Source organism: Propithecus coquereli, unplaced genomic scaffold (genome assembly GCF_000956105.1).
Source record: "Propithecus coquereli isolate 6110/MARCELLA unplaced genomic scaffold, Pcoq_1.0 Scaffold41, whole genome shotgun sequence".
NCBI classification, from domain to species: Eukaryota; Metazoa; Chordata; class Mammalia; order Primates; family Indriidae; genus Propithecus; species Propithecus coquereli.
The window spans coordinates 8,277,309-8,292,216 of NW_012149841.1; the positions used below are offsets into that span (position 1 = coordinate 8,277,309).

At 40.5% G+C, this 14,908-nt stretch overlaps 1 protein-coding gene across 1 annotated transcript in view; it reads left to right on the plus strand.

Moving 5' to 3' along the window:
- The window catches only part of NBAS (neuroblastoma amplified sequence), a 487,556-nt gene that overhangs the window by 326,440 nt on the left and 146,208 nt on the right, over positions 1 to 14,908 (plus strand). The window contains exons 37-38 of the mRNA XM_012653069.1: positions 6,878 to 7,107; positions 10,959 to 11,069. Coding sequence (XP_012508523.1) covers positions 6,878 to 7,107; positions 10,959 to 11,069 — 341 coding nt within the window. The remainder of the gene's footprint in view (positions 1 to 6,877; positions 7,108 to 10,958; positions 11,070 to 14,908) is intronic.

A 14,908-nucleotide genomic window follows, 5' to 3' on the forward strand; every position in this document is an offset into this window, starting at 1 on the left:
GGAAATAAAATAATTTAACTCTTCACAATTTTCATTTTAAATTCTTAATGGCTTTTTATGCTGTTAGTTTTTGCAGCCTGTGATGTTTTACCTATCACTTTGAATACTGAATATGAAAGATTTTTGAAGCTATCCATAAAGCTCTTCACAAGCTTCTTAGAGGCTAAAACCATTCATACCCATGGATCATGTCACTGAACTTAGGTGGGGAAAAGAGGGAGAGCAGTTTGAATGTACTCTAAACAAAAAATCCCCGGTGATTTTAGGCGTGAAGCTGAACGTAGAACATCCGTGGACACCTGTTTAGCAGTGTGGGGAGAGTGGACGGGAAACCAGGCAGCTTGACTCACTTCCCCACTGCAACACTGCAGCTCTGGAAACTTCAAGTGCAGATGGGGCATCTGTACAATAGGAACAGGGTTCCCAGTGCACATCACTGGCTCGGTGTGAGGTCAAATGAAAATCATGTGAAAATGCTTTAGAACCTTTAAATGTTGTGCACTTGTGGGGGTGAATAAATGAATGTGTGAAATAAGAGGTTGGAGTGAATAGGAGATGCTTTGGAATATTTTAAGGAAAATGATGATAAGCTCAGGGGAAGAATTTTTTTTTACTGAAATCTAAATTGAATATTGGAAGTAATCACAATCAGTGAAGTTCCTTGAGGAAGAGATAGAAAGAGGCGGTGACAATGATAAAATAATTTGCATAGGGAGCTAGAACTTTGTTCAGCCATCCAGTCTCATTTAATCTTCATGAGGACTCAGAAGAAATTGCTTCAATTTTAGAAATGGAAAACTTGAAACTCAAAAGGGAAAAGCTGGTAATCCAAGTCTTTGATGCCAATTCCTATCTTTTTTTTCCATAACTATTATAATAATTTTACTTTTTCCTGGAAGCCTTTGTGAGAAGTTGTCTCTTCTCATTAGTATTGCTTTACACAATAAATTAAAATATTGAAAATCTTCTTATATACTTAACAAATATTTGATATCCATAAACTTGTAGACAGAAACCTACCATCAAGAAATTAATAGAATGCCCCTGTTCACCACCTTATTAACACAGAAGTTTAAAATGAGGTGTAATTATATCAGGGAGTTGAATAGGAAATGGTATTCTTTCTCATGATTCTGAAACACTCTCCGTTATCATTAAAGAATTGAAAATGAGAGGCTTGGAAATGTAGCTTAGATTGGATATCCAGTTGAAAACATACCTTTGTGTGTCTGCTGTGGGCACTTATATTCACACACACATATATGGGATGAGAAGAGGAATGTATGTGTGAAAAAAGTCTACCTAGAGTAATATAGATTGACGGTACTAAAATGTGTCATTGAAAGTCCATCGTTTGTAAAAGGATTCTAATGCCAAATCTTATTTATGTTTAGTGGGAGCTGCGTATACACTGGTCTAATCAAGAGCTTTATAATTTTAAGCAATTCCCTTCCTACATACCAAATATAAAAGGATGGTTCTTGGGAGGCGTTATGCTTGGGAGTCACATTATTACTTTGCCACTTACTAGCTTAATGGCCTTAGACAAGTTACTTTACTCCTTACTTATCTGTAAAACAGAGATGTTGTAAGACCACCAGGTTCAATGGCCCATTGCACGGTAACAGGCCAATACACTGAAACATTGGGTATTGCAGCAGAGAAAGAGTTTAATAATCAATTGGCCACCAAGTGAGGAGGTGGGAGGGAACCACAAATCCACCTCCCTGAGAGGTCTTGGACCAGAGTTTTTAAGGGAATTTTTTGTTTGGTTGGGGGGGCAGGTAAAGGGCTGAGGAGCTGGGGATTGCTGATTGGTTGAGGGGTGAGGAGTGAAGTCATGGGACAAAGAGATGAAGAAACCACATTCCTGTGCCAAGTGGGTTCCTCAGAGAGGGTCTTGATACTGGTTGGCGTCAGTGGACCCACTAGAATGCAAGATCTGGAAAATATCTCAGATAGAAACTTGAGGTTTCCTAACATTAAAGATACTATCTTACAGAAATGATTAAGGGAAGCCTTGTGACAGGGTCTAAGTAACTTATAGGCAGTTAGGCTATTGTAAGGAAAAGGGCTAAAGGGTGTCCTATAACTAACTAACTGTAAGAAAGTGGGTTAAAGGGCAAGCGGGTTAGTGCTTAGCCAAGTTTCTATTCAAAGTCTATATTTTTAGACCTTAATGTTTGCTTTTTCTTTTAGACAGTTTCAATGAGATTAAGAGACACCTGTCTGACAGGGTTATTAGTATTAAGTGAGAGACTTAGTACATGTATATTTTACACTAGATTGTTCCATCCTGAAGTCTGAAATACTAGATTTTTGTTTTTAAGTATTTCTTAGGAAAAGTGATGTGATATTGTGACATACATATTTGACCTTCATCCCTTTTCCTGTATTACAACTGCTAATATCCTTGGAATCTCCAAAGTGCTGTCTTTTTGTGTGCTAATATTGACTGATAGCTCCAGGATAGAGCTGGTCACCAGGAAGACAAAGGCAGGATTAGAGAGTTGGGACTTTCAGCCCCACCCCCCAACCTTCAGGGAGGGGAGAGTGTCTGAGGGTCAAGTTGATCACCAATGGCGAATGGTTTAATCAGTCTTACCTACGTGGTGAAGCTCCATAAAAACCCAAGAGGACAGGTTCAGAGAGCTTCTGGATAGCTGACAACATGGATGTTTCTAGAGGGTGGTGCTCCAGGTAGAGAGCATGGAAGCTCCGCGCCCCTTCCCCAGACATCACCCTGTGCAACTCTTCATCTGTAGCCTTTGTAATTAACCAGTTAACGAAAGTTATGTGTTTCCTTGAGTTCTGTGAGCTGCTCCAGCCAATTAATCAACCCCAAAGAAGGGGTTGTGGGGACACCAACTTGAAGCCAGTCAGGAAGTTCCAGAGGCCCAGACTTTCAACTGGTGTCTGAAAGGGGATCAGTCTGAGACTATCTCCAGGTAGATAGTGTTGGAATTGAATTGGAAGACACCCAACTGACGTCACTTCAAAATTGCTTGCTTGCTTGGTGAAATCCCCCACTTCTGGTCACACAAATCTCCCATGTTGATTGTTGTGTTAGTGTGAACACAGGAAAAACAAACGGTTTAAGTTTTTCCTGAACAAGTGAATACATTTTATGTACAAAGAATATGAAATAAAAATTATTCACAGAGGGGCTAGACAATTTCTACTTAGTAAAGGAGAACAAACTAAAGTTGTTTAAACTGTACAGGAATCTGTTGGCTATAATTTGTTGGTCTGAAATTGTATTTTTTAAAAAATGTGTCCTAAATATTTAGTGGAGGCTTAAATGAGAGGAGATACTTCCCCATTTCCTCACCGGGAGGGATTTACGAAGATTTATTTTATGTTAATGTTTGAATTCTTATACATTAATAAAATTTTAGTGTTAGAAAGGTGATCATCTGGTGATGCTCCTTTGCTTCACATCTGAAGGAACCAAGCCCTGGAGGAATCGAGAAGGAATCAATTGCTGCCTCCATGGAATTCCCAGAACTCTTGGCTGTTGACTATGTAATGGGGCTTATAGTCACATGCTGTCTGCGAATTGTTTATGTCTACATCTTTGTCAGTTGCTAGTTTAGAATTCCTTGAGAGTGAGCTCCGAGTTCAATTTGCTTTCATGTAATAATGGGGGAAGGAGGGCTATAAAATGCCTTATTTTATTTGTGACTTGCGAGAAACCATGAAGGGGATGTGCTATTGATACTCTTTTATAAGTGAAGAAACAGAGATATGAAGTAACTTGTTCCAAATTGCATCTCTGTTGAGTGGGGAGCTGGAATATCAACCAGTGCTGCTGACTTCAAAGCCAGTTCAGTGTGCGGCATGTACCAGATTTGTGCATGAAACTCTACTATGTTCTGGAAAAGGCAAATTCAGGAAGTACACATGGTTTCTGCCCTCCGGAAGCTATAATATTAAGAGAAGACAATGTAAAGTAAATTATACAATTAAAGTGTGATTTTTGTATACCTTTTAGCAAATTCCATAATTCCTTTTTGGAGCACCTGCTTCATGCCAGGTCTTAGTTTGTATATCTTATATGTGCATGTTGTCTGTTAGGCTTCTCACATCCACGAAAGCTAAATATTATTACTGCGTTTTACAGATGAGACAACGAAGCTCATCGTTGTTAAGTAACTTGCACAAAGGTCGTTCATCTAGTAAGTTCTGTGTGCTTGTGCTTATGTCACTAGGCCATGTGATTTTCTTGATGGCAAAAGGAAATAGTACATTCTTTTTGCCACACATAAATCTGTGGAGACATGAAACTTTCTGCAGGTTAAACAAGAGCCCGTGTAAATGTTAATAGTTGTAATTATGCTCGTTATTGCTACATGCTGCCATTTTTCAGCTTTGCTTTCCACCTGGCCTTGGGATCTGTTTCATAAACTGTATTAGAATACGAAGAGAAGAGAAATGAGGAGCTGTTATACTATTGAGGCTAAGTGAGAAGCATGCAGGCCACTCTCACAGTAAGTGCACTAAATCTTGGAGATATCGGGAAATAAGACATTGAAAATGAATGTGGAACAAAAACTGTAAGAAACTATTAGTAGAGCAAAGGTGGTTGATTCCATGAGTGTGGGGTGGAAACAATAGCCTGGTAGAGAGAGGGTGTGGAGTTATACATACAGATAGTTTAGAGGGCTGTAGCCTTTCCTTCGAAGTGCATTGGGCAAGTTCAGACTGAGAGCTTTAGTCTGAAACCAACAGGTGAAAGTATATACGTATATGTGAAGAAAAGCCTTCTTCATTGTTTTGGTGAACGTGGATTTGCTGGTGAAATGCAAATCTGGGGTACTAGGATCTCCTTCAAAGAACAACTAAAAAGAGCTCCCCTGCCATGCTCCAAACCTAGTCACTGGATATTTGTTGTTGCTCTCTCTGCAACTGGTCAGAAAATGCTAGCCAGATGAGGTGGGAAAACAGCAGGCGGCAGCAGTGTACACCCGCAGTGCAGAGCAGGTGTAGATGGGCTGGCTGGCCCTGAGCAACGGCCTGGGCGGGACCACGTAACTGCAGGGGTGGCGGTGGCCTTGCTAGGAGGTTTAGGGTGGTGCCCTGAGGGGTTTGGACGCTAGGTAGAAAGGGGATTGAGTTAAATGTCAGCCTTAGGTATCCTAAGAGCTGAGGTGTGGGATCCCCTTTGCTTAAATCCATCGTCAGAAACACTGTTCACATGGAGCTGGTTCCAGCATCACTCTCTAATTGCAGTTAGATTCGGTTCATTCACTCCATCTTTCCATCAAGCCTCAGTCACCTAGGCCTTAGCACAGTCTCTGCCCTTTACTGGAATCTGTCTCCCTATTCTTTGCTGCCCTTTTCACTGCTGGTACCTGAGGAGTTACCCAGATACTAACTCTTCCAAGACTTTCAGACACTTGCCCCAGGCCTGTCCCCTGTGTGCCCACAGTGCCCTGTGCTCACTGCTGTCACACTTTCAGTTTGCCCGACTGTCTCTCCTAATAGACTCCGTTCCTGGAGGAGAGGGTTACATCTTCCTGGTACATCACTCGGTACATGATAGGTGCACAAAAAATATTTATTGGATGGCTGAAAAGATGGTCTTGTACCTTACTGCGAGAGAGTTAGTATTCAAATCCAGGTCTTTTGACTTGAGACACATTTGTGGTTTTTGAGAGTACGACTCAGTATATGCATAGGGTAGGGGAAAAAATGAAATATAGTAAAGTTGCCTTTTACTCAAATCTACCTGCTGGAATTCAAGAACGTTTCTTTAATTGGTTTTTGTCAGTACCCCCAGATTGTTCCTTAATAGGATCAAGAGAGAGAATGTCAGGCTAGGTTTGGTAATACGGACTCGGCATTGACAAATCTCCTGTGTACCTCAGAATAATGGCTTACACATTAGAAATGCTGACAGCTTACTGTAATTAGGAGCGCGTTTCTGAGAACCAAAGGTAGAGTCTTGTTTTTTCTCTAATTTGCTTATATTAAAATATAATATGTACCATGTCTTCCCCACAGTTGGGATTGATTCAATTAATGCTGTTCAAGTATTATGCTCCCTGTTAAGTAATTCCAAAATATGGCTGAGCTGCTGTCACTTCCTTGACACCCAGACCAACTTTAATGTAAATAAACGTGGCCAATTAATCACTTATTCTCCTTTCCTGTCAGTTGTTGGATTCCAAGTTTAGTTCTGTTTGAATGATTTTGTTGTTGTTAGAGAAGCTGCTAAGAGTTACATAGAACAATATCCTAGTGAGCCCTAAATTGAGCAGAGTGAAAATTGGTTGGATGCTTTTTCATACAACTGGAAGTATTTACTATTTCAGGAACAGGGTTTTTGGTTTGTTTTTTTTTTTTTTTCCCTTTTCCTAACTTATGTCTGGAGAAAATATTTTTCTCTTCAGAGAGAGCCACTTATAGCCATTTATAATGAGGTTACTGAACTGCAACTCTTTCATTGAAAACGCTCATGGTGGTCCACAGAAAACTTATCCAGAGGCAATGATGAAAAAAATTACTTCTAGAATGAGTTACTATGAATGATCAGGTGATTGGGGAACAGATGTGATATAGGTTTATGGTAGTTGAAAAAGCAAGAATATATTATGTTTTAAGTGGGTGGAGGTCTTTAAGGTTGAAGAAAAACAGCGCAAGAGACCAGAAAGCTGTGTCTAGACTCAGTTCTGTGTCCTGTCTTTGTGGCCTGCACGGGGTGAAGTGCCACCTCTGCAGCGGACTTCACAGGGCAGTTGTGAGCCCTGTTACATGGCAACAGTGTGTGAAGGGACAGACCAGTGCCCTGCAGATGTGGTCTTTTTCTCTTTGTTATAAACCTGCTCATATTTATGATGTTTGTAAAATATGTTCTTTTCCATGCCTTTCACAGGCTGATCCCAAAGAGCTAATCAAGATGGTCACGAGGCACGTAAGTCGACATGGACACGAAGCCTGGCCCGAAGACCTCGTTTCCCTGACCAAGCAGTTGCACCACTACAACGAACGTCTCCTGGATTTCACCCAGGCTCAGATCCTTCAGGGCCTTCGGAAGGGTGTGGATGTGCAGCGGTTTACTGCAGATGACCAGTATAAAAGGGAAACCATCCTTGGTCTAACAGAGTAAGGGATACCTTTGTCTCCAAAGGGGATGAATTTATACCTTCTGAACCTGTTTAAGAAAGAAAAAAAGGGGTGGGGAATGGATTTAAACTTCAGAAGAACAGGTTGAATTATTAAGAATATTAATCACAGTCCTTTGATGATTTACATCCATGGTTATGATGAACAGGGCTTTCTCCTACTTCTTCAGTCTTTTGTGGAATGTGTGTGTCTTCCCAGACAGAACAATAGATGTAGACAACATTTCTAACTATTTTTTTTAATTTTCCATGATTTTTAAGTCACTATTTTAAAATAATGATTTTTTAAAAGTTATTTTAAAAAGAAAAAAAATTCTTTTAAGTTTCTCATGATTTTGATAATCCAATACCAAGATTATGACCTTGTTAGAGGTAATTGCATATGGTCAGGGGTGAAAGTGTAAAGCTTATGATAGAAATTTAAAAATAAAATTGCCATTTATTCCTGGCTAGAAATCTCACTTTTCAAAGTACGTGCAGTTTAATTTTTTCAGTATTTTAAAGATTAGATACAGTTGACTTAATACCAAAGAAAAGTCGTGTATTGCAGATTCATGGTACCTTTATGTTTCCTGGGCATCTAGAGGAAGAGAAGCCAGCTGACTCTGGTAGTCTCTCCTGTCAGAGAGGCAAGTAGCGACTGCCATTTTCTCCTTTTGCCCCTTAACCCTGTTAAGAGAAGAGCAGGCCTTTGTATGAGATGGCAGTTCAGTTTAAGGCCCAGTTGGAAGAGTTGCTTTCTAGGTATGGAGTGTCCTTTAGTTTTAGTACGGCTGCCTGTTTTCTCTTTTAGTAATTCAGATCAAATCTTACATGTCAGAAGGTGGGAAAGTGTGTTCGCTCACAATAATTAAGTAGAGACGTTTTGTTTTTAATGCCACAATTTATTGAGTGCTTACCATGGGCAAGGCACTGTGCAAAGCACTCTGTTAACTTTATTTTATAAACGTCTTTTAATCTTCAAAGATAATCATATGAGATAAAATGATGCTTAGGCATAATAAGTAACTGGCCTAAGTTTCCATAGGTAGTGAGGATCACAACTGTGATTGTTACTTGGATCTGTCATGTATCAAAACCATCACATCTTCACCACAACACCATATACCTTTCCGTATAGTCGCTTGCATTCTTAAGGGAGCAATGGCGTGTAGTTCAGTGTAGGTTAACAGCCTTGGAAACTAAGATTAAATTGTACCTACATTTAATGGTTATTGCTCTCTACTGACAAATCACTTTGAAATAACAAAGATTGTCTTGATTATGGTAGTGGTATATGTTATTTTTCATCCCTATCATTTAAATCCTTGAGAAAGTCTCAAACTAGCCTTGGTACCCTCTGATAATTTTATATTAGCCTGGACTTCTGTCCTACTAGAAGATACCCCAAGTTATCTTTAGACTAAGACAGAATATAGAGAGATCAAAAGAAAAATAGTAGGAGCAACCTACTGTTCTCAAGAAAACAACCTACTGTTCTTAAGAAACATGAAATATTTTTTTCTTCCCCTCTGTCCTCCTGGAGGCTCATAATTTCATAGAATCATTTAATGTCTAATTTGAAAGTGACTTATGAGATCATTTAGTCAAATATCCTCAATTTTTGGAAGAGGAATCTAAAAACCAAAGAGCTTTAAAGAGTTGCTTAAGGTCACTTGGTCAGGAGCTGAGCCTGGGTTTCTTTTGTCCAAGTCTGTGTGCTTTTCCTCTGGGCATTTTGTAATCCTTGGTGCCATGTTGACGGCTTCTTAGAAGAGGATTATTATGCACAATACAAGTTTATAAGGCAAGGCATAACTTAGACCATCAGTTACATTTTGCTAGAGTTTTTGTCCTTTATTTTCTTTTTTAAGTATCCAGCTAGCGTATACTATTTGAAGTATGTCCTAGAAGACAAATATATGCTTTTGATAAATATATAATAGAATCTTCCCTACAATCTGTTGCTTAGAAAAATATACAGCAGTCTTTGAATGGCTTGTTTACAATGCTTCATTTTTCCATGGGTTTGCCGCTTTTGCAGTTCTGATTTGGAAAAGGGATCTCAATGTCTTGCATACAAGATCCCTGAAGGCCCCATGTCCTCCCATTTTGCAGATCTGTGCCTTCACTTGTATACAATGTGACCGTTCTTCATTTTCTTACTCATTGTATATCCATTTTAATGGCAGTTATTTTCTGTAAGTGCATTATATCTGTCCTTTATTATCTGTATGTCTTAGATGATACATTCTAAAGGATCAGGCAGGGTACTTTTGAAGAGGGTATAACATTGTTTGGGTCCTTCCCACTTTAACAAGTGATAAAGATATCAGTGCTTAGTGTGTTCCTGTGCCAAGCAATAGGCCAGACTCCCATAATAGAGAGGATGAATTAGTAATGGCCCCCATTCCCAAGGAATTCTCATTCCATCTTGTGGGGGTAGGTACTCAGTAAATAAGAAATAATTTCTAATTGACACTGACCTAATCCATAGGTTGACATACATAATCCTTGGCCTCTTTTTAATAGCCCATGAACAAAAAATGGTTTTTACATTTTTAAAGGTTTGTGGAAAAGCAAACACGCAAAATAAATAAATAAAAAGAAGGCTATGCCACAGAGACTGTATGGCAGTGAAGCTTGAAATACTTACCATGTGGCCCTTCTCAGAAAATGCTTGCCAACCCTTGGCTGATCAAGCACATAAATGCCGTGGCTTCTTTAGCTAGGGGAAATACAGTCTTAGCAGTGCTATTTAATAACAGAGATGTCATTTCTGCTTCTGTGGTTTTGCTCAAACCATTCTTCCGCCTAAGAATTCTGTCTTTCATTTCTCTGCTTCTGGGAAGTAGGGTCCTGCACTAGTCTTTCCAAAACGGCCTCAGTGTGGCCATTTTATTGGAATTCTTGATACGCCAAGAGGTTGTCAAATCTGGCAATGACCATCCTGGATTAAATATTCCACCGACTCTCCATTGCCTGTAGAGTGAGGTGCAGGTCCCTTAGCGGGCCTGAGGACCCTGTGCATTCCTCGCTGCGACCCCCCTTCTCCTTCATCTCCTGGAAGCCCATCTGTCCCTTCTCCCCTTGCCCAGCCCTGCTGAGTTAGTGCGTGTTTACTCCTCAGCCTTCAGCTCCCACTGGTCACTTCCCCCTCTCTGTTCTCACAGAGCTTCGTAGTCCTCTCTTTCAGCACTGCCACCACTGTGTTTGTTGCTGGTTCGCATCTCCTGTCTTCCACTAGACGATGAGCTTATTTGTTTTTATATCCTTAAGCAGCTAGCTCAGTACCTGGCATGATATAGAAAACATAAAAGTTTGTTGAGTGACTAACTGTGCTTTCTCTAATATCTGCCCATAGGATAGAGATGCACTGTTTTTTGACTATAGGCTCCAGAGTCTAGTTCAGAGTTTTTTCGAGCACAGCACTATTGACATTTTGACTGGATAATTCCTTGCTTTGGGGGCTTCCTGTGTACTGTAGGATGTTTAGCAGTATCCCTGGCCTCTGCCCACTAGATGCCAGTAGTGCATCTCCCCCCTCCACATTTGTCATGATCAAAATGTTTCCAGACATTGTCACATGTCCCCCAGGGGACAAAATGTACCCATGATTAAGAACCACTGGTCTACACAAGTCCTTGGTAGATTGCAGTGCACCACAGTGAAAAAGGAGCATTAAAATTCCTTGGAAGTACTTTCCTGAATCACTGTGAAATATCTTATTAAGGAGTGTACTGACGGTACCCCTCTCTGCTGGCGAGCGGTCCTAATGAGCATTTTCTTTGCTGATGGAGGTAATGTGTTTCTCTTCTCTCCCTTTCCTGGGCCTGACGGGCATTCCTGAAGAACCCTCGAGGAAAACGTCTACAGCATTGCTCTTTCTCTGGCACAACGGTATAGTGTTTCCCGCTGGGAAGTTTTTATGACCCATTTGGAGTTCCTGTTCACCGACAGTGGGTAAGCGCAATTCACATGTATGTTTATTTCCATCTTTCTTTTCCTCATCTATTTTGGAAGGATCTTGAAGTTGTAGAGTACAATTGCAATTTTCCTTTTCAGCTACGGTAGACTAGTATCTTGGTACCTTCATTCTCTCCTTATGCATCGTCAGTGCACCAATATTCTAACAATTGCCTTTTAGTTTTTGTTTTTCAGTAGTAACAGCCTTGGGTCAGATACTTTACTATTCATTCATGTATTCATTCAAATGTTGCTGAGAATCTAATGTGCGCTAGGTACAGTGTTAGACACTAGGGTCACAGTGGTGAGCAGAAGCAGGGATCTTAGCTGTCTTAGAACTTGCAATGGGAGACAGATAGGTGATAATTGGTTAACGAGATAAGCAAATGTGAAATTAAAACTCTGACAAGCACTGCATAATACAGCCCAATTAGGGGATTTGGCAAATTAGGGAAGGCTTTCTTGAGGAAATAATGCATGAGCAGAGACCTGAATACTGAGTCCGAATGAACTACACAAGGAGAAGGGAACCATTTTCTAGGTAGGACAGTACAGTAAGTGCAAAGGCCCTTAGGTTAGGAACATGATAAGGCTGCGGGCCTGATGGATGGACAGTACTGCTGAGGTCAGGCCTCAGCCTGAGATGGGGAGGGAGATGGAGGAAGACGGCCTGAGATGAGACGGGCGAGGCAGAAGAGCGAGGGCCTGTGGCAAGACCATGGAGGCCCTACCAAGAGCTTTTGGCTTTCTCTTGAAAATAACAGCAGGTTGTTTAAGGATTTTGGTGAACAAAAGGGACATAATATGACCAGATTTGCATTTTGATAAGATCACTTTGGCTACCATGTTGAAAGAGTGCAGGGAAGCCAGGGTGGCCATATGCAGACCAGTCAGAGAGCTATTATGGTAACAGACCCCCTGACAGATGACCATAGTTTGGAGTAGGGATTTGAAAGTTCCAAAGGGGAGGTGAGAATGGGTTTCAGAGATATTTAAAAGGTGAAAGAGAGAGTACTTAATATATTGGTTAACAAGGATAAACTAGATATGAGGGTGAGTGAAAGGGGAGGTGTCAAGAATCGTCCCCAGATTCCTACTTGGTCCACCTGTGGATGGTGGCATCGTTCGATGAGATGGGGACACTGGATGAGGATCAAGGTGTTGTAAGGGGAGGGCGAAGAAAAGGCAGGGAATGGGGAAGTTACACACGCTGAACACCCAAGAGGAATGGTCAGGTCAGCAGTTGGATCTCACAGATCTGGGATTCTGAAGAGACGATGGAGCCGAAGATGCTAACGTGGGAGTCATGTGCACGCCGATGTAAAGAAGCTCTGTTGTGGGTGTGCTGTGGGAAAGAATACAGAATGGAGAAAGGAGAAAGACTTAAGACAGACCTCAAGGGCCTTCCGCATTTAATGGTAGAAGAAGAGCTGCTAGTAAAAGGACAAAAAGAGAACAGCAGGAGAAGAAAGAGTTTAAAGAAGGTGAGGGAATATTGAGTGGGGTCAAATCCTGCTGATCGGTCAAGAAAGGCTTTCAATTCAGCCTCTTTAACTTCTATTAATCACTTTGAAATTTTAACATACACATTTTAAGTACTTATCAAATTGCTACATGGGTGATAATGTTATCTGTAATAAATATTGTACAGATTTCACCACTTTTGAGGTACAATAATATGTTAAAATAAATGTTTCTTATGATATGCATGTTGGCATTTAAAAATATCCTGGCATTTTATTAAATATCTTTTTTCTTTCATTGAATGTTACATAAAAGGATGTCATGTCTGTACAAACAGGATGCTTCCTTGGTCTCTGAATATATTATAAATTATCAGGCAATCGAGTACTGTGCAAGACTGTTCCTGGCACATCGTTACACCTGATCGCGGTGTGATTATGCAGATGCACGGCAATTACAAGAGCAGGAAATCGTTGCCTCCCAGCATCATCACTTGAGAGTGGCAAAGCACTTAATATTGATTTAGCAGTGGTGTTTGGTGCTCCCTGTTCTTTACTTAAAAGGCAGCAGTTTTCCCTACTATTTAATCAAACTTGGTAACGTAGTTATTTGAAATCAGCCTTGTTAATACAATAGAAATTGCCCAACATTTATTTGTTGAGTCAGTGCCCCTGGGAAGTTAACAGATAGAGTCACAAGAAAAATAATGTTCTTTGCCATAGGGTTTTGTCTTTCTATTCCTTTAAAATGTCATTTTCCCCCCATGAAGTTTATTTCCCTATAATTGTACATTCCCCTTCCCGAAGTCCAAACATCCTGCATTTTGATTTAACTCTAATATCTATTATACGTTTTAGGCACTCAGGTGATTACTCACGTGATTTTTCTGGGGTTGCAGAGATCCCGACACTGTCTTCTGTGTTGGCTAGTTTAGTATTGTCTCTTCTGATTTTGAAGGTATCACCTGCAATAGCACATTTATTGATAAGTGCACACAGACAGATTTTGGCCAGGCAGCAGTATGTAGCAGATAAAGCATAAACCTTAACATCAAAATAGCTGGATCGAGTCCTGTTTGTGTCACTTCTAGTTGTGTGTCTTTGAACAAGATAATTCAGTTTTCTGAAGCTCATTTTCCTCAACTCTAAGAATAATAAAAAATTAAATTATCTAATGGTAAATATCTAACCTACAATACCTGACACATGATTGGTGCTTAGTTGATGGCACTTATTCCTGGAATTTCACTCCTGTCAGATAGAGATCATTCTCATGAACACCCATACTTGAATTGCTGGTCTCTTTTTTCCCCTTATTTTCCTCCTATTTTTTCTTCTTACAATTTTAAACAACAGCAACGATTTTGAGTGGCCGCGAGTGCCTGGAGTCACTTCCAACTAGCAGACACTGTCTCTCTCAGCCTCTCGGTTCTACTGGGGCATGTTCAGCGCCCCAAGCTCAAGTCTGACTTGTCACTTACTGCAGACTTAGTGTCTGTCTTCACTTTGGGGCTGTTCTAGGCATGGCGGTGGATCTTACAGACAACAGTAACTGCCAGTGTACATGTGCCTCCTGGTGACAACATGTGTTTTGGAGTCAGATCAAGTTTCCAGATCCAAATCTACTGCCCATAGCCACCAACTATGTAGCTTTGAGCATGTTCCTTAATCCTCTTGAATGACTGTGTTCTTAGTCACAGAGACCATTATCCTCACCTGGTGGGTTGTGAAGATCAGAGAAAATCTGTGGAAAGTATGTAACCTGGTGGCTCTTTAGTGCTATTCTGATTATTTCTGTTATTATTCTGTCTTTAAGTTTTGGACACAAGATCATTTTGAAATGTGGAGAATGCTTCCAGCTGCTATAATAATACTGTATTTATTAAATGTTATTATTATTGTTACTATTTTTGTATTCCACGCATACTTTTAAGTGCTGAACAAGACAGATACATCCTTACTATCATTGAGCTTATATTCTAACCCTTCCCTCCCCTCACACACTAAAAAACCAGCTCAAAAGTAAGTTGCAAGTTATAGTAAATACCATCAAGGGCCAGGTGCTGGGGCTCATGCCTGTAATCCCAGGACTTTGGGAGGCTAAGGCAGGAGGATAGCTTGAGGCCGGGAGTTTAAGACCAGCCTGGGCAACATAAGCAAGACCCTATCTTTATAAAAAATTAAAAAATTAGCCAGGTGTGGTGGCATGCATCTGTAGTCCCAGTTACTCAGGAGGCTGAGGCAGGAGGATTGATTGAGCCCAGGAGTTCAAGGTTGCAGTGAGCTGTGATTGTGCCATTGTACTCTAGCCTGGGCGACAGTGTGAGACCCTGCCTCAAAAAAAGAAAAATTAGCATGGTGCCATGCTCCTAT